The following is an 18,498-nucleotide window of genomic DNA, read 5'->3' as shown; positions in this document are numbered from 1 at the left end:
CTGTAAATATCCAGAGCATTCTCCCCATGTTTTCACTGCGGGCAGGGAGTCTCCCTTCCTGGCCAGCTGGGCAGCAAGAGAAAATTGGGGGGTGGAGGGCAATTGCACAAATCTGTTGTGATGTCATCACAACAGGTTGCTTGACCAGAAGCAACGTTGCTTAACCAGAAGCAACGTTAATAAGGTCAGCGATGCTGTAGCGTTCAGGCAAAACCGTAGTTCAGGCCAAATGGTACAGGATTGCTGTTGTCATGGTGACATCATGCCCAGTTGCACTGGAAGTGATACCCTCATATTGCCAGTGATGTCATCACGCTCCTGGCAAAGTACCCCCTGCCCAAGGTAGCCTTGTGGTAACAAATAATACTACCTAAAGGAAACTTCGTCCTGAAAAGGTTTTGTTAATATTCTGATTGCTGGTGTTAAGGGGGAATGACCCAGTTGTGTTTCTACTTTTCAACTTTTCCAGTAGCTCGAAGGATGTCTCTCGATCATTCAGGGACATGCTGAGGGTTGTCTTGAGTCAGCCAAGGATAACTTTATTACAGAAATCTCCTAAACCTAATTTTTCTGTGCATGCTTATATCAATGTAAGAGTTGTATCTTTTTGAAACAAATTTTTAAAAAACCAAAAAGCTGTGGTTGTTAACGACTTTTCTGCCTTTTTCCCCGTCTCGTTTTCTTTTGGCCTGCAGAAACAGGAAGTGAAAGCTTTGAGAGGCTCTTGAGCCTCCTGGGGGACACCATGACACTGAAGGGCTGGACTGGCTACAGAGGTGGACTTGACACCAAAAGTAAGGCTTTAATGGAGGTAATAGGAATTGGACCTGACCTGGATAGCCTAGGCTAGCCCAATCTTTCTGGGCTTCAGTAGCTAAGCAGGGTTGGTCTTGGCAAGTGTTTGGATGGGAGACTACAAAGGAAGTCCAGGGTTGTTATGCAAAGAAAGACAACGGCAAACCATCTCTGAACATTTCTTGCCCTGAAACCCTATGGGGTTGCCCTCAGTCAGCTGTGACTTGATGGTACTTTACCCACACACACAATAGGAATTGTCCCATGAGCTCCCTGTGTCCTTGGAGCAGCAGTGGCATAGTGGTTAAGAACAGGTGCATTCTAATCTGAAGGAACCAGGTTTGATTACCCGCTCTGCTGCCTGAGCTGTGGAGGCTTATCTGGGAAATTCAGATTAGCCTGTGCACTCCCACACATGCCAGCTGGGTGACCTTGGGCTAGTCACAGCTTTTCGGAGCTCTCTCAGCCCCACCTATCTCACAGGGTGTTTGTTGTGAGGGGGGAAGGGCAAGGAGATTGTAAGCCCCTTTGAGTCTCCTAAAGGAGAGAAAGGGGAGATATAAATCCAAACTCTTCTTCTTCTTCTTGGTGTGAATTGGATGCTGACAGTGCTGTCCTATAGGCACCTTTACTGAGTAGTTATTCTCACTGTTGTCAATGGGTCTATTCCCTAGTAAGTCCATCCTGAGATGGTCTGGGCTAGATCACTTTGGATCATACCCTGACATGCTAGATTTCTTTGTGTGGGGGTTGGTTTTTTTTGGTGTGCAGAAGAGCTTTCAATCATGGGAATCCCCCAGCCCTAAGTGGCACAGTGAGACTGACCATATCATTGGTTAATTGAATGCTGGTTAGCAAAGCTTTTGCTGTAGAACTACGAAGACTGACAGGAGAGGTCCTCAGCTGGCTCTAGGCAATAGTGCCTGGCTCTTTACAGCCCTCCAACTGATGGACTTGTGGGTGGACATTTTAATCAGGAGGGGAGGGGGATTCTCATCTGGAGCCAAAGGCAGGTGTGACATGTGCATTGCACAGGCATTAACACACACACAGACTGAATATGTAATCTATTAAAAAGGGGCATCTTTCTTCCAGTTTGCGGACATTTTTCTTTCCCTTGTATCTCAGGCTTTTTACGACACCTCATTAAAATTTGATGGAGCTGTCAGGGGCCAGATAAATTGCTTCTAGCTCATAGGCTATATACATCCCTGCTGCTAATGATTCAGGAACTCCCAAACGATGTGTGGATTTTCCAACAAGGAGCATGAAAAAGAATTTTGCTCTATTAGTGGGGATTGGTAGATGAGGTCTCTTTCCTCACACCTTTCCACAGTGGAATTTGATGGCGGAGGGAGTTAGAAGCAAGTTTTGGTGATGGAGTGGTAGTGGATCTCCTGCCAGGAATGAGATCCCAGTCTCCTGTAAGCTTCCAGACGTGACTTAGTAAAAGTTGTGAGCTTACTTGCCCTGGAATCCATCATGCCATTTTCCAGGAATCAAAAAAAGGTTATGAGATCAGAGTTCTGTAAAATTTACTTTCCTGTAATCAAGCCTTTCACATCTCTTGTGTCATGTTTGTTTTGGTCCACTGACTCGTGCTTTTGAGAATCTGCCCTCCTTTTCTCCTTCAGGTCCCCTCGTGCAAGTAATGTTTGGTTATCCTACACCCCTTCTGCACATGCAGAATAATGCACTTTTAGTCCACTTTCACAATTGTTTTCAAGTGGATTTTGCTATTCCGCACAGCTACAAAGTGCATTGAAAGTGCATTATTTTCTGCATGTGTGGAAAGGGACTTAGAGTCTGCGTAGTCTGGTGATCTTCTCCTCACTTCTGTGATGCCAGCCCAGCATGTCAGTGCCCCTTTTCCCCATCTTTACAGGCCATCCCTTCAAAATGATCCACAGGCAGTTGGGCGGCTTTAGGAGTCCCAGAACTACATAACCCCACTGAGAGCATATTTCTTCCCCTCCCTCTCCTGTTGCAGATGACACCACAGGAATCTATTCCGTCTACACGATCTACCAAGGGCACGAGATAATGTTCCACGTTTCAACCATGCTTCCATATTCTAGAGAGAACAAACAGCAAGTATGTGGTTTCTGTATTGATTTTTCTTGGCAAACCACAAACCGCTGTCCAAGAACAGAAGGTGGGAAGTGGGGTGGTGGAACGCTGCACTCCTTCTAGGAGGCGTGCTTTAGGAAAAAGTCACGTTAAGGCCTTCTTTGTTTTGTGACAGTCAAAGTTCTGCTTGTTCTCTGTTTTGTCTGTCTGATTTCTGCCTTTGGGAGTGAGCCTGTGTGTCTAAGGCCCCTTCCGTAGATGAAGAGTGATGCACTTTCAATCCACTTTGCTGCTGGATTTTATTTATTTATTAGTTTTATATACCTCCTTCCCCCAAAGGGCTCTGGGCGGTGCACAACATATAAATCGAAGTAGAGCACAGTTTAAAACATAACAAATACAACTATAATAACATATATATGGCTCTATAGGATTAAACAGTTGAAACCTCTATTAAAACACAGTGTTACAGTATACAATGCCTTGCATCCGGCAGCTAAAACCCTCCCGAGAGGGGAGTGGTAGGTCCCTCAGATGTTATGAGGACCATCAGAAAGGGGAGATCCCCCAAGGGGGGGGGGGCGCTGCATCAGTGGCCGGTCTCTCCAAAACACACTTTTACTGTGCGGAATAGCAAAATCCACTTGCAAACAATTGTGAAAGTGGATTGAAAGTGCATTATTATGCATGTGCAGAAGGGGCCTTGGTGGATCTGTTAAAAGTCTTGTCTAGTGGTGTTCTGGGGGCCTGGAGTTCTGTTGAATAAAAATGGATTTACTTCTGAACAAACTTACGCAGGGTTGGACTGCGGTGACGCCTCATTCTTAGAAGGCACGGGCTTCATGAAGCCGTGAACAGATCTCCTTTTATGTCTAACAGGTGGAAAGGAAACGGCATATTGGGAACGACATCGTTACCATCGTATTCCAGGAAGGCGAAGAGTCTTCTCCAGCCTTTAAGCCATCCATGATCCGCTCCCACTTTACACGTATCTTTTTTCAGTTCGGCTTTGTCGGATCTTCAGCTGACAGCTGCATTTTTGCCCGGCGTGAACTGCTGCTTTCTTGACGTCATTTGCAGAGAAAGGTTTTAAAGGGCACACTGTGGTTGGAATCTAAATAACTGGCTTGCATGCAGCATCCCCCTATCCATCTGGCAAGCCACCTGTGAAACTACTGACGACTTCACAAGCATGCCAGTTATTACCTCTCAAAGTCCTAAATGATTTGAAACCGGGGTATAAATCTGCTGACGATCTGAGGTCCTTTCTGGAGGTTCTGGTCCAAATCCTTCTATCTTATGAAAAACAGTGGGTGGTTACAAGAGGCAGGGCCTTTGTTGTTGTGGCACCTGTTTGTGGAACATTCTTTCCTCATCTATTGGCTTGAAGTGTAGTCTCTTAGGTTTTCAGCCCAGGCTGAGTTTGTTTTTGCCTGACATTTTACAGCTTGCTGTGTTTCAATCTGTATCATTATTGCTGCTTTTAAAGCCTTTTAGTGCTCTAATGACTTAAAAAGAGCTTTATGTGTTTTGTTGTTGTTTTAAATGGTTAACACTGATTTATTTTTTAAAAGATCTTCTAGCAGCAGAAGTGCTATTTATTGTTGTATTTTAAATTGGTTGGATCCACTGAGTCCCTTCTACTACCTTTAGTTAGAAAAAGATCACTTCCATCGGAAGAAGTCCTTCTTGCAGCCAAAGGAGTCTTCCTCTCAAAAACAGATTTTTGTCTTCATGGAAGGGCACTGTTGGATCCAACCTTACATTTTTAAAAGTAAGGTGTGGTGATGGTGGTTACATGAACTGCCTTGGGAACCAAGCGTGGGTGATAGTTCAGCTTAAAAAAGAATCAAGTAGATGTCAGTCAGCACAGTGTAAAGAATTGTTTTGGGGGTGGGGGCAGGAAGGGTCAAGTATAGCAAAATGTCATTGAAAGACAAGACTCACATCTGTGGAAAAGTCATGGATCAAGATACTGCTAGCCCTGATCACCCAATAGGAGATTGTCTACAAATGAAGCAGCATTCTCCAGGCTGCGTGGCCGTGGTCTGGTAGTTTTAGCTGCTAATGTTTTACCTAAATCTATAACTGGCATCTTCAGAGGCCTATCATGGAAAGATGTGTCTCTCTGTGGCACAATGTAGATTTCCCAAATCAGTTTGCCAGCTATCCCTGGACTGAATATTCTAGTCATTCAGACTGTCTCCGTTTCTCCATGACATTGTGGGGAAGGAGGCAACATGTTAAGAAAACATTGTCAATCACAGCCAATATTGCTCCAGTGTGGTACCTGTTTTAAAAGCCTGAATTTATATAGCAACATTGTAAATGTAATTTTGATGTGCTAATTACAGCGCCACATGTATTCCAGTCCAGTCCAGAACCTTGAATAGGCATATAATCAAGAAAACGTCAAACATTTCCAGATACATTAAACTATCACATGTATTCCTCATGCAGACCGAACTGTAGCCATGGTTAAGTGTGACATCTGCATATCTAAATCGTGGTTATGAGTGGCATGTGAAACCACAGGTGGATGCGAGTGCAAAACAGGAGCTGTGTTAACCATGGTTAATTCTTGACATCATGGTTAATTCTTGACATCTGCAAAACAGGAGCTGTGTTAACCATGGTTAATTCTTGACATCTTGACAACCATGGTTAATTCTTGACATCTGCAAAAAAAATGGGTGTGGCGGTTTCCTCATTTCTCTGCTTGCAAGCGAGCAAAAACATCTCTCCTTGTCTATGCCCTTCTGGAGGTTGAGCTCAGTATAGCCAGCCGAATCACAGTTTTGCTACTGTTAAGATCTTAACCAGGGTTAAGGCAACAGAACACAGTTAAGCCATGTGCTTGCAGGCTATTTCTGATCTATGGGTTGGTCCATGATTCCATTAACTTGAAAAAAACCACCCTGTTTCAGCATAATACCCCGATTTCTCCTCTTTCTTCTCTTCCTGGGTTTTTAAAAAAGAGTTCTGTCAAAAATGCGGACCATTGAAGTTATGCGCGATTGCCATCCACGTGAGAACAATGGATTGATTTCTTTAACTAACGCTGCAGATATTTTTGCCTTAGTGAGATATAATAAACAAAATGATAGTTACAGGTGGGTGCGACTTCAGAGGCAAACCATTAATTCTGTCAGTCTGACGTAGCATGTTGTGATGCCTGTTTAATGTGAAGTAAGCCACTGAAAATCAGCAGGGAAAAAAGAGAGACCGAAGAATGCACAATGTGGAAGAATAATTTGTTTTTCAAAGGTTACGGACTCTTCCCAGAATGTGATTTCGTGGCTGAGCCCCAGAGCCTGTTCGGGTTGTCAGGAGCAAATGCCAGGGGTCTGAGTGTACAGAAACAGACTACTGATCCATCTAGCTCAGTCCTCTGTATCCTTGCTTTTGCTTGGCTTATGAAACTAAAATGTCATTTACAGGGGGGTTGATGATGATGATGATGATTATTATTATTATTATTATTATTATTGCAATAACCTGCAGGCTGTGTTAGAGGGCACCTTTGGAAATTCTACCCCAGACGGTGGAGTTAATTTCAGAAGCTAGGGTTGGATGCAGAGGTGTAGCTGGGCCATACTGCACCCGGTGCGCACTCTGTGTTTTCTGCACCCCCTTCCGCGGTGCCCTGCCACACACCCCTGCCCTCCTACACTTACCTTAGCTCACAAGGTCTCCTAGGAAGTGTAGTTACTACCAGGCCATTTTCAGCCTGACGGGAACAGGCCATTTCTCCAGCCTGCACTGTTTCAATAAGGTAAGTGTGGGAGGGGCGCCACGGAGGGATTGGAGTGCCGTGGGGGGTGATTTTCCGCCCCCAGGCATGCGTCCGGTGCAACACGCACCCCTGGTAGCTACGCCTCTGGTTGGATGTTTTCTTCTCTTTCCCCCTTTCCTGGTGGAGAAACGTCAGCTGCTGTCAATGTTTATTTATTTTTGCATCTCGAAGCTCACTAAATCATCATCAGGCCATTTTTGAGGGATTTTTCTTTTGGTTGATTTGCAAAGTCGTATCTTTCTGCATACCTGGCGTTCCCCTGTCTTGTCTGTGGATGGCCCAGTTGTGCAGCTTTTGTGGTCCAGTTTGCTTTTAGCTGTGCTAGTATAAACAATCACAGCAATAATGTGACATTGCACATAACAGTCTATCACTCAAGGAGTGACTGGAGGGGTAACTACTATTTTTAAAAAATCGTATGGTATCTTATCCCACCATTGGACCAACTGCATCCTGTCTTAAATAACCACCCCATGTTTTCTACTAGGCTGAAAATCTTTTCAGAAGAAAGCGTGCCTCTCTTTGGACCTCCCCTTCCATCCCCGCCACTGTTTACGGACCACCAGGAGTTCAGGGACTTCCTGCTGGTGAAATGTAAGCTGGGTCTTCTTTTTTTTTACCTCTTTCCTTCAAATCAAAGTAGACTTTTCGCTTGAAATACTTACAGTGCAACCCTAAGCCGAATTAAGTCTATTGACAGCAATGGATTTGGAAGAGCGTCACTTTCCTAAGCACTGTGCTGTTTGTCTTGCAAGCTGGGCTGCACGTATTTCCATCCACCATTTCAGCAAACATCAGCAGGAGATCCCCAGGGAAAAGAGCAGTCTACCAGTGGGTACAATGTGCTAGTGTTGCGGAACTTCATCTTCCCACCCTGTTTCTGAACATTCCTAGGCATCTAGTTAATTGATGATTGGAAACAGGCAGTAGTGGTGCGTGGATGTTGATCTGATCCACCAAGGCAGATTTTACAGAGCTGATGGAAATCAGAGGCAATTCAAGATAGAAGTTAATAATGTCAGACTGTGAATTAAAGGTCTGAGTTTGAATCATCACCCTGCTTGGAATCTCACTGGGTGCTCTTGGGCCAGTGATGAATTCGCAGAAATGGTGAGAAGGGGACCTTGTACGCTGCCCTGATCTCCTTGTAGGAAGTGTGGAATGAAAATGATGCGTGTCAGTGTGGAGTTTTAGCATCTTCCACAATGCTTTACATTATCAATAGTTCTTGCATCGTCCGTGGATAACCACTGGGTCAAGCCAGTAATTATTATCTTCATATCACATATGTATAATATTCATGTAGCGTCGGATGCTGATTTGTTGATGCACAGATAAGGTCGGAAAACAGCTTAATTCATGGGAAAGATGGGTGAGAAGATGGAAACTCACAAGTTCAGTTCACATGACGAGAAGCAAAATGGAAAAGGATCTATTTGAGCCAAAGGAGCAAGCTGGGGAAATGTTGGCAGCATCCCTGGTTGTTGCTGCCCTTGTCCAGTTCTGCTTAGTTTTGGGGACACGGCTGCTTCATGTTCCATTCTACCACACCCTTGGAATCAATGCCAGGAAACGTGATTTCTTCCCATGTTCTTTGCATTGCAGTGATCAACGGGGAGAAGGCCACTTTGGAAACCCCAACGTTTGCTCAGAAACGACAGCGCACTTTGGATATGTTGATCCGCTCCTTGTACCAAGACCTCATGCCAGATATGCACAAGGTGAACTTGAGTGCGTTTGCAGTTTAGCTTTTTAGGAAGCCGCAAATATCTGTTGATGAAAAATTGCCTGCCCAGCAACAGATTTGTTGAGCAACAGAGAGGTTCCCCCTTCACCATTTTGGTTCTTCTGAAGTCGAGTCTGATGTTTTCTCAAGGAGGCCACTGGTTAGCCACTGTGTGCGAATGGATACTGGGCTACGTGGACCACTGGCCTGATTCAGCGAAGCTGTTGTTACATTCTTAAGGATGATGTTTGAATTGAGAAACCGTGGCTTGCAATTGGTTGACAAACTGGAATCTGAAACCACAGTTTAAAATGGCTTTACAAGCCATGGTTTGGTGATTGGGCTTCAGGTCTGTGAGTTGTCTAACCATGGTTATGGCTGTTGCTCAGCCTTCAGAGGACAGTGGTGAGCTGAGCAGATAGCACATAAAGAGACTCAAAGTTCTAAACCAGGTTTGACTGTAAGTGCAAACCATGGCTTAGCTCTCAACTCAGCTCTCAACTCATTGGTATGGTATTCTTCCATACCAATGAACAGTCACTAATGTGAAACACAAGTCCTATCTGAGATATCAGATAGGACTGGTATTTCACATTAGTGACTGTTTATTGGTATGGAAGAATACCATACCAATGAGTTGAGAGCTGAGTTCGGAATTGTACCAGCTTAAGGCTATGCTATGTGTTCGCAGCCCCACCCTTTCACCTACATCCCCCCCCCCCCGGGTTCTTTTTCCCCCCATGCTGGGATGTGATAGAACTTCAAGAACTAAATTCTAAATACAAAAGATCATGAAAAAGAAAAAAAAATGGACTGTCATATCTAGGAATTGTGCTTCAGTTTAGCTTAGGTCGCATAACAGTTTAAAATTAATTTTAAAAAACCTGTGGTACAATCTTCCTTGGTCTGTACCAGTTTAGAATGCAAGTAGATGCTCCGATGTTTGAATTATTTTCCATATCAAGAACCTGCATATGGAAAGCTATGCACAGAATTAAGAGAACCTGCGTGGGGGCACCTTGTTTGTTTCGTTAAAAAAACTGTTGTTTTTTTTCTTAAGAACATGCTTAACAGGAGGTCCTTCAGCGACGTCTTACCCGAGTCCCCAAAATCGGCTAGGAAGAAAGAAGAAGCCCGTCAAGCTGAATTCGTTCGTCTTGGCCAGGTGCATGCAGACGGAGGGGCTTTGTCAACTATTTCCACAGTTGCTACTTGCAGATCTAATGCAGCCCAGCAGTGTTTGCCACCTATCTTGATGACGAACCGATACTGTGTTTGACTCTCTTGTCACCTGCCCTCATGACAGAGTCGTTGTTAGTGTGCCTTGAGATGTCTTCACATGTTGCCCGTCCTTGCAAAGTTGCTAGATTTTAACATGAACAGTCACTCAGCAACGCTGAAGCAAACAAGTCTCTCTGTGCATCAGAACAAGTGATCACTTCATATGGCCAAGAGACTAGGACCAGGCTTCTGGATCAGATGCCCTTTCCTCCCCAACCCCAGTCCATCTGCTCACTGGCATAAATTTCTCTAGCCTTAACCATGGCTTGCTCCAGCTGGCTTTAACCCAAATCAGTGGTGGTCAGATATCCAGTCTTAACCAGGGTTTGAAGCAGGTTTGCCAAATCCCATGTATGCAAAAACCTGGTTAACACGAATAGTGGTTAGGAGCAATGTGCCCTTAATGGTTAACCATGGTTAAGAGCATGGGGGGACTTTCAGAGAAGGGGAGAAATTCTGTTGTGGAGGGGAACGGGAGAACTAGTCGCCTTTACGATATTCTGTCGGTTTCTTAGCCATGGTTATGTTTGCATGGGCCCTTTGCTGTTCTGTTCCTTTGTTTTCAAAGCCTAAATTGTGAGTGCCGTCTTCTACTAGAATCTGATGGACTTATTCCCACTGACTTCCCCCAGATAACATGGTAATGCACCAAACATCCAAGAGAGAGGATATACTGATACCAGAAGTATAGTAGAAATGAGTCCGATAACAGGAAATGAAAGGAAAGCAAGTCAGCAGGGACTCTCTGTTGCATCGTTTGTCCTAGTGCACGGAAAGGACTGTTTGCCTTAGCAGGAGTTGCCCAGGGAGTCTGATGGAATTCTCCCCACTGACTCCCTGCCTCCCCGCCCCCCCCCCCCCAATAACATTCAGGAGACAGGATGTACTGATACCAGTTATAGGATAGAAATGAGGCTGATACAGAAAATGAAGGAAACAGTAATCAGCAGAGAATCTCTGTCCTATGTTTGCAAAGACAGTTAACAAGGCATTGACTATAAGGAAAAGAAATTTGCTTTGGGAGGCTCACTGGGGTCTCGTTTGCGGAGGAAGAGCGATTGACGGCGTCCGTGAATCAGTATTAAATGATTATTAAAGCATCTGAAGTCAAGATTTTCTGCCCCCAGTTCAGAAATGGTGGTTATGGATGCTTGGTTTCATCAGTGAGACCAGTTCCTGGCAAGTGTGACTCAGGAGAGATCCTTCTGTTGAAATAAAGGCCTGAATTTGATCAGAGAGACACAGAATCTAATTATTGCTAGTAGCAGTCTCTCCAAGTACGCAGAGATATTGGATCTTCACAGACTCTGCATGCTTCTTATGCTGGAAAGGTGGCTAGCGCAAGCAAAAAACACGAGTACAGGAGAAAGTCACACAATGCATGACTGTATAGCATTCACTGGGATTTCGGAAAGGAACACATTCTTGGAGTGTACAGTCCCATCAACATCTATCCACTGTGATGGCTAAACTGAACCTCCATATTTAGAGGCACTCTACTACAATAGATATTGGGGACAAAAAACTGGAGAGCTGAAGAGGCTCCTATTGCGTTTAGTGGCTTTTTATCATTTTATACTGACAGTGTTGAATAGTATCTTGTTTTAGTAGCTAGCTCCTTGAAAGTGTGTGACTGAAGAGTGGGATAAACGAAATAAATGTGTTTCCCTTGTGGGCTTCCTGGGGCATCTGAACTGCCTCTATTGCCAGTGTGGTGTAGTGGTTAAGAGCAGGTGGATTCTAATCTGGAGAACCAGGTTTGATTCCCCGCTCCTCCACCTGAGTGGGAGAGGCTTATCTGGTGAACCAGATGTATTTCTGTACTCCTACCTTCCTGCTGGGTGACCTTGGGCTAGTCACAGTTCTTCAGAACTCTCTCAGCCCCACCTACCTCACAAGGTGTCTGTTGTGGGGAGAGGAAGGGAAAAGAACTTGTAAGCCACCTTGAGTCTCCTTACCAGAGAGAAAGGTGGGGAGAGATCCAAATTCTTCTTCTATTGAAAATTGAATGCCAGTGACATTCAGTTGGGCCGGTCTCCCAGGAGCTAAATAGATATCAGACTGACCAATGATCTGTAATATGTAACATGGAGTTTCCTGCTCTCAAACTGGAAATGGGGATTACTGTTTGTAAATCTTATTTCAGGAGAGAAATCTGGCTTCTTGAGAAATACGATGCAGCCAAGAGAATTAAAGGGGAAGGGAGATGGTCTGAGCCCTCTCAAGCCAGACTGGTGACAATGCATTATGGCTTCCCGAGGTAGAGAGGGTGGGGTGGGGACTGGGAGTATCAGAAAAGGGACCCCTTCCACTCTGAGGCCCCCACTCCCCTACTTCTGTGACATGTCTCAGTAGAGGGTCTTCAGTGGATTCTCCCCAACATCGTATCATGATGTTTCTTCGGGCCACAGCCTTACTGTTTTGCATTTGGATAACTCAGGTGCAAAATATGTCACTCATGAAGAGTGGAATGATGTATTAATAGATTGGTTTCCCTGTGACCAGCAGAACATTGAGCTTTTGTTTTATTTTAAAGAGAAATGAGGTCATTCCCCTTGGGGGCTGGTAGCAGTGACGAGCCTGGAAAGCGTCCAGCCATTCTCAGATCATTGAGTTAGCTTTTGCTCTGTGCGTGTGTGCGTGCGCACGCAAGCATTGTGCGTACATGCAGTACCTTGGGATATTTGTGAGATTTCATCCTGTTCTAGCAATCTCGGTCGAATCTCCATTGCACATGGGAGGACTGGTTTTCTTGTAAAACATCTGATATATTTATTAGACCTTGCTTTCTATCCAGACCAGCTCCTGAAACAGTTTGTACTTCAAACCCCGTAACAATCCACAATTAAATAAACATTTTAATCCGAACTTCAATATAGCAATTGCAGAAGTCTTTCTGGAAGAGTTTTGCTTTAGAAGGCAAGAGGACTGTTGCAGGACACAAGACTTTCTTGGTTCATCCCTAAGCTGTTGATTGGCAGCTCTGGCTCTTTTGACATTTCTTCTCCCCGTTTGCCTGCTGATGCGGAATAAGGAGAGCTGATACCTCAGCTGGAAAATAAAATGGACCAACTGGTTGTTGTGGGTTTTCTGGGCTGTGTGGCCGCGGTCTGGTAGATCTTGTTTCTAATGTTTCGCCTGCATCTGTGGCTGGCATCTTCAGAGGGGTGTCACAGAGGGAAGTCTGGTACTGTTACAGACTTCTCTCTGTGACACACCCTCTGTGACTTTTCTAATACCAGCCAAATCTGGCAAGTGATGGTATAAACGTTAGGAACAAGATCTACCAGACCACGGCCACACAGCCCAGAAAATCCACAACAACCAGTTGAATCTGGCTGTTGAAAGCCTTTAACAAATAAAATGGACCAGCTATTCAGTTACTTACGTTGATCAAAGGGGATCTGCGGCCCCCGCAGGCCAAACCCCATTCTAAACCCATTTGCAGCTCAGGTGATTGGAAGGGTGCAGAAGCATCAGGCCTTCCTGACTTCGCAATGAATTTATGGACAAAGCTATCCTGGCTCCAAGCCTTGAGCCATCGCATACATGTAGGTCAGGCTGCTTCTTGCCAGGCTTTTGTGATGCTTGAGGGAGGTGTGCTACTTCCTGTCCTCTTAGCCGCATGGTCTATGGACCAAGGGTAATGATACCACTTCATGTCCCAGGTTCATTAAGACCCTAAGGGCCCAGGTCTGGTCTGAGGATCAAACCTTTACCATCCAAATCATGCCCCAGGGTTCTCACCTAAGCTGTATTGTGCATCATTCAAGCAAGTTGACCTGCGTTGCTATCTCTCGAAAAAGACTCCATGTCTCCCCTTTGATATTAATAGAACAAGACTTCCTCACTCCTTCCCCAAACTGTTGGATCGGCATCTCTGGCTCTTTCATAGCATCTCCTTCATATTTTGCCATAAGAGTTGTTTTGAGAGTCTGAAACCCCAGTCCCTTCCCTACCCTGTTAGAATTGCCTCATTGCTTCTGGTGTATATATTGTGTGGGCTGGGAATACCCTTCGAATGAACTCTTCTCTCTTGTTTTTGAAGGCTCTTAAACTCAAAACCATCGTGAAAGGTGATGCCCCAGCAATTCTTGCTACCACGAGCCTCTGCAAGAAGGAGGTGAGTAAATTGTTTGCAGGTAAGACTTTTCGAGGGTTTCTTGAAGCCAGAACCATTTTTACTTGCAGGTCTGGGCTGGGAAGCAAACTGTGTTCCATTGATTAGACAGACTCAGTTTGACAATGACTTCCAACCTGTGAGACAACCTCCTCTTCTTCCTCCTCCTCCTCCTCTTCTTCTTTTTGGGTTCTCTCTTTTTTAAAAGCAGCAGCAGCAAGATCACTTTTTTGATTATCTTAGAGGTGACCAAGTAAGTTTTATTGGTGATCAGGAGTGGCGGGGGGTGGGGGCCTGCATAATAATTTACACCCCCCAGTGATTAGCAAAACCAGAATAAATGGCTCCTAATAATCCAGAAACCCCAGTGTGTGTAATTAATGCCAGTCCCAAAATTGAGCTTTGCTTAATGCAAAATTTTAATGGAGCTCATGAAGGCTCGGTCCACAGGTAATACGTTAGGTTTGTTCTGATTGGGGAGGAGGCTGGAAAGCAAACTCTCAAACTCCCAGAAGTGATTACCACCTCAGAGGAGTGCATAGCCACTTTTATGATTAATATCTTCTGCATACACAAGGTCTCTCTTTCCTCTAGTACTCACCAGTCTGTGCTTATGTTGTTCCGCAGCCCTGGGAGTCTCAGTGTTTCTGCAGCAATTTCCCCCATGATGTCATTTGTGCAGATTCATGGGGCCAGTCACTGCTCGTCTCTACAGATGTCGGGGTCCTGCTTATGGACGGTTGGTAGATCTTCTTAATATGTCCTGAATTGATCATATTGCACCCTGGTCCAGCCTTTTGAAAATAATCCACCATGATTGCAGTGAGACTTTTCTCATGAAGGTGTGCTTGAGATGACCTTGAATAGCTTCTATATAGCAAGCTGACCTGGCAGCTGAGCTGCTTATTCAAATAGTGGCACATGGTAGAAGTCTCCTGTGACTCCGCATTGTCAGAATGAGGTTAAAAGATCTCAAGATGCAGCTGTCCTCTGTGTTGTTGTTTTTAAATTTGTTGCATGTAGAATTTTAGCATATCAGGGAGATGGCTACTGTAGAACCTGATACGATTGCTTTTTATGGACAGTTGTTTGAAGGCTTTCATGGCTGGATTCAACTGGTTGTTGTGGGTTTTCTGGACTGTGTGGTCGTGGTCTGGTAGATCTTGTTCCTAACACAGCCCGGAAAACCCATCACAACCACTTGTTCCTAATGTTTCGCCTGCATCTGTGGCTGGCATCTTCAGAGGTGTATCACAGAGAAAAGCCTGTAACAGTACCACTCCATTGTCTGTAACAGACTTCCCTCTGTGACACACCTCTGAAGATGCCAGCCACAAATCACAAGCTTAAACGTGCTAGAAACTAAGATCTACCAGACCACGGCCATTGTGTCCGAAAGACCTTACAACAACTAGTTGTTTGATCGCTTCATATTCATGATTATTTTCTCATTCATTTGGGAGTTAGCATTGAACCTGCTGGGGAGGGGAACTATACCCTACTTGTTTTTTTCAGAAAATGTAAATAGGTTCTTTGTGGTTCCTTATATACCATGATTTCTGCCTGGAGGTTAGAGGGTAGACCTTATGGTCCATCCTGTGCCTGATCCCTGATATTCATATGAGATACCCCTGCTTTACTCATCATTAAAGAATTCTGCAAGCACCTGAACTGTGGGCAGGCTCCTGGGAAAAAAATGTCCATTTGCCCCAGATCATTCGAGTATTCATCTTTAAGGCAGAGAAAATTGCTGCCCCAGTGAGAGCTCTTGACTCTTTTCTTCCAGATGGCCAGCCTTCCATCCTAGTATTTGATAAAACTCTGCAAGTCAAACAGATGCACATATTGGAAACTCTGGACCTGCTGATTACTAGAGCAGACAAAGGTAAAGAAGGCATTCATTTGATTGCTCCATTGAGTGTGGGAACAGCTGTATGGTTCTACAGGTCCACCACTGTCATTCATCCAAAGATCTCCTGTTCTTTCGGAGCATCTGTGTTCTTCACCTGTTGCCTATTATGCCTGGATTTGCTTCCCAGGTCACACCAGTGTGATACCACCTTTCTCAACTCCTTACCTCTGTAAAGCCTTTGACACAGCCTGTTAATCCCTGCCGACGTTCACCCTAAGCCTGTGGAGCTGGCATGAACTTGCACATTCCTCATGGTCCTTCCTGCCGCCACTTCTCTCCCCTTCTTTCTCTGCCTCCGTTGTCCTCTGTAGATCGCGTTGCATGTTGATGTTGCTATATAAACTGACAACCTAATGAATGGAATATCTTCCCATTGGCAAACTTTAGAGAAGAAAAGCAAGGGAGGTGTTTTGAATCAGAGACGGGTACAGAAACCCAATTTCTATGCCTCTGGTGTGCCAGAGCTTTGTGTGCCTTTTGCTCCTTCAAGTGACCCTTTGCTCATTGGCTGTAACTTAAGGAAAGACATCAGACCAGTGTTTCCCAACCTTTTTGAGGTCAGGGTACCCTTGACCTCACTCTCTTCACTCTATCTCACGGTACTCCCCTGCTTCTACCCTCCCACCTTCCCCTCCCATTGTTCCCTCTAAAGCACATTACCTCCCCCACCTTCCTCTCCCAGGGTGAAGGGGAAGCACTGGGGTGGCCTGTTAAGACCTACTGTGGCAGGTTTGCCCCATCGGGCCAGCTCCATGTCCTTGCTGGCAGCACCGGTGGGAGACACTCACAAAAAAATGGTGGGGCGGTAGTGTTGCCACGGTACCCCTGGGACATGATCACGGCACCCCAGGGTACCAGGGAACCCTGGTTGAGAATGGCTGCATCAGACAAAAGGATCCGCCAAAGATTGTGTTGTGAGTCCCCACCACCTTCCGTCGCCCCCACCTTTGTGCAAAATTTCTGTGTTAACAGGAGGACAAGAATATTTGAGCTACTTCCAGTAGCGCCTTTCAAATGCAAAATTCTGTATTTGGGTTACAGCATGTTCTTCCCTTAAAGAGGCAGAGACTTCAAATGACATGCCGAGACTCCTGCAAAATTGTGTCCTGTGGTTTGTTAGCTTGTTTTTTTAAATCCCTGGCCACTGCTCCAGAGCCTTTGCTGGACTGCTGAAGCAGGTCGTTACACAAAGAAAGGCCGCTTGATGGAATTTACCGGATTGCAGGGTCTGCTGCCTTGCAGGAGATAACAAAACGAGTCATTATTGCCTTCAGAGCTGAACACTTCCCAATAAGCAGCCGTCTCCCTCTTCCAAGAATCACTTCAGCTTTTTCCTGCTCAGTGAGCTGCTTCTCCTTCCTAATGGCAGGTGGACACACGCTTCCCCTCCCCAACCCAGAACCCCGATCAAATCGAGGAAGGAGGACTCTTGGGCTTCAGGAATGTGGCCTAGTTCTGCTTGCTTGCTGATTTATTTTGTTAGGTAATTCATATGCTGCCTCCCCAGAGTCCTGATTGTGACAACTTGCAAGTAGAACCATAGACCATAATCAATTATTATAAAACAAACTTTTCTGCCGTGAGCACAAAAACACAACTCTCGGGAAACAATTAGCTCAAGCAAACTGCCCTGGAATGGAAGTTGGGTCACTTTCCCTCGTAACTCGCCTTTCTCTTTCCCAACTGAGGGGATGCACAAAACCTCTTAAGGGTTTTGGGATCTAGCATCTCATTTAGCGCATAGCACCTCCCTTGGAAGCTTCTAGGGTATCCGCAAGTAGGTAGTGAGTGTATAGCAGGAGCTATCTGGCTTAGGGCAGTGGTGGCGACCTTACACTTCCAGATGTTATGGACTACAATTCCCATCAGCCCCTACAATTGGCCATGCTGGCAGGGGCTGATGGGAATTGTAGTCCATAACAACTGGAGTGCCAAAGGTTCGCCACCACGGGCCTGGGGGGACATATGGGGTCAAATGTCCCTGGGCTGCGGCCAGTTAGTTATGGGGAGGGCGGAAAATCACCCCCACGCCCCTCCTCTTTCCCCCTAGGTCCGTGGTGGCGAACCTTTGGCACTCCAGTTGTTATGGACTACAATTCCCATCAGCCCCTGCCAGCATGGCCAATTGTAGGGGCTGATGGGAATTGTAGTCCATAACATCTGGAGTGCCAAAGGTTCGCCACCACTGCCCTAGGTTCATACACTGACTTCAAGACCGGTTTTAAAAAAGTTTGGACATGGTGGGGGAGGGCGGCCACCTATATGGGGGGTGGATTCAGATTTTGCAACAGAGGGGGGAGAGGGGCTCAGATTTTGCACTGGGCTACATTTTCTCTAGATATGCCTCTGGTGTATAGGATTCTTTGGATTCTCTGCTGTGAGGTTGGTTTTGTGGCGCACAATGAGATTCTTGAGATCAGTGAGGCTGGATTAATATATTTTCAAAATAAGTTTTTTTTTTATTTACAGTTTGGTTTGAAAGGAACAAACCAGCAGAACAGGTCTCAGACAAAGTTGAAACCTGGCTGAGGCACAAAAATGTAAATTGGTTCTTGCTTCAGTGAGTAGTTATACTTTTCTGCAATGCTTTCAGGCACAGACTTTTATTGACTTGCCACTATTTAGGATTCTCTCTCACACACAGGATTTCGCCCACATCAGCCTGCCCTTTCCCCAGAGTCTTACTAAATTGTACAGACTCTGCTCCTCACCACAGACTGACCTAACAATTGAACACTCTCTTCTCTCCCAAAGGTAGACCACTCTGCCATACTACTACCAGGCAGAGCTACCTTTCA

The 18,498-nt window shown here is 45.3% G+C and overlaps 1 protein-coding gene across 1 annotated transcript in view; it reads left to right on the top strand.

Moving 5' to 3' along the window:
- Positions 1-18,498, top strand: part of GARNL3 (GTPase activating Rap/RanGAP domain like 3) — a 42,070-nt gene that overhangs the window by 11,794 nt on the left and 11,778 nt on the right. The window contains exons 6-15 of the mRNA XM_048512079.1: positions 696-794; positions 2,786-2,889; positions 3,745-3,853; positions 5,933-5,978; positions 7,149-7,255; positions 8,267-8,382; positions 9,448-9,552; positions 13,717-13,791; positions 14,416-14,527; positions 15,575-15,673. Coding sequence (XP_048368036.1) covers positions 696-794; positions 2,786-2,889; positions 3,745-3,853; positions 5,933-5,978; positions 7,149-7,255; positions 8,267-8,382; positions 9,448-9,552; positions 13,717-13,791; positions 14,416-14,527; positions 15,575-15,673 — 972 coding nt within the window. The remainder of the gene's footprint in view (positions 1-695; positions 795-2,785; positions 2,890-3,744; positions 3,854-5,932; positions 5,979-7,148; positions 7,256-8,266; positions 8,383-9,447; positions 9,553-13,716; positions 13,792-14,415; positions 14,528-15,574; positions 15,674-18,498) is intronic.

The sequence above is a fragment of the Sphaerodactylus townsendi genome, linkage group LG12 (genome assembly GCF_021028975.2).
Source record: "Sphaerodactylus townsendi isolate TG3544 linkage group LG12, MPM_Stown_v2.3, whole genome shotgun sequence".
Taxonomy (NCBI): Eukaryota; Metazoa; Chordata; class Lepidosauria; order Squamata; family Sphaerodactylidae; genus Sphaerodactylus; species Sphaerodactylus townsendi.
Note: the sequence above shows the minus strand (reverse complement) of the source record. Positions and strands in the feature narration are given on the sequence as shown.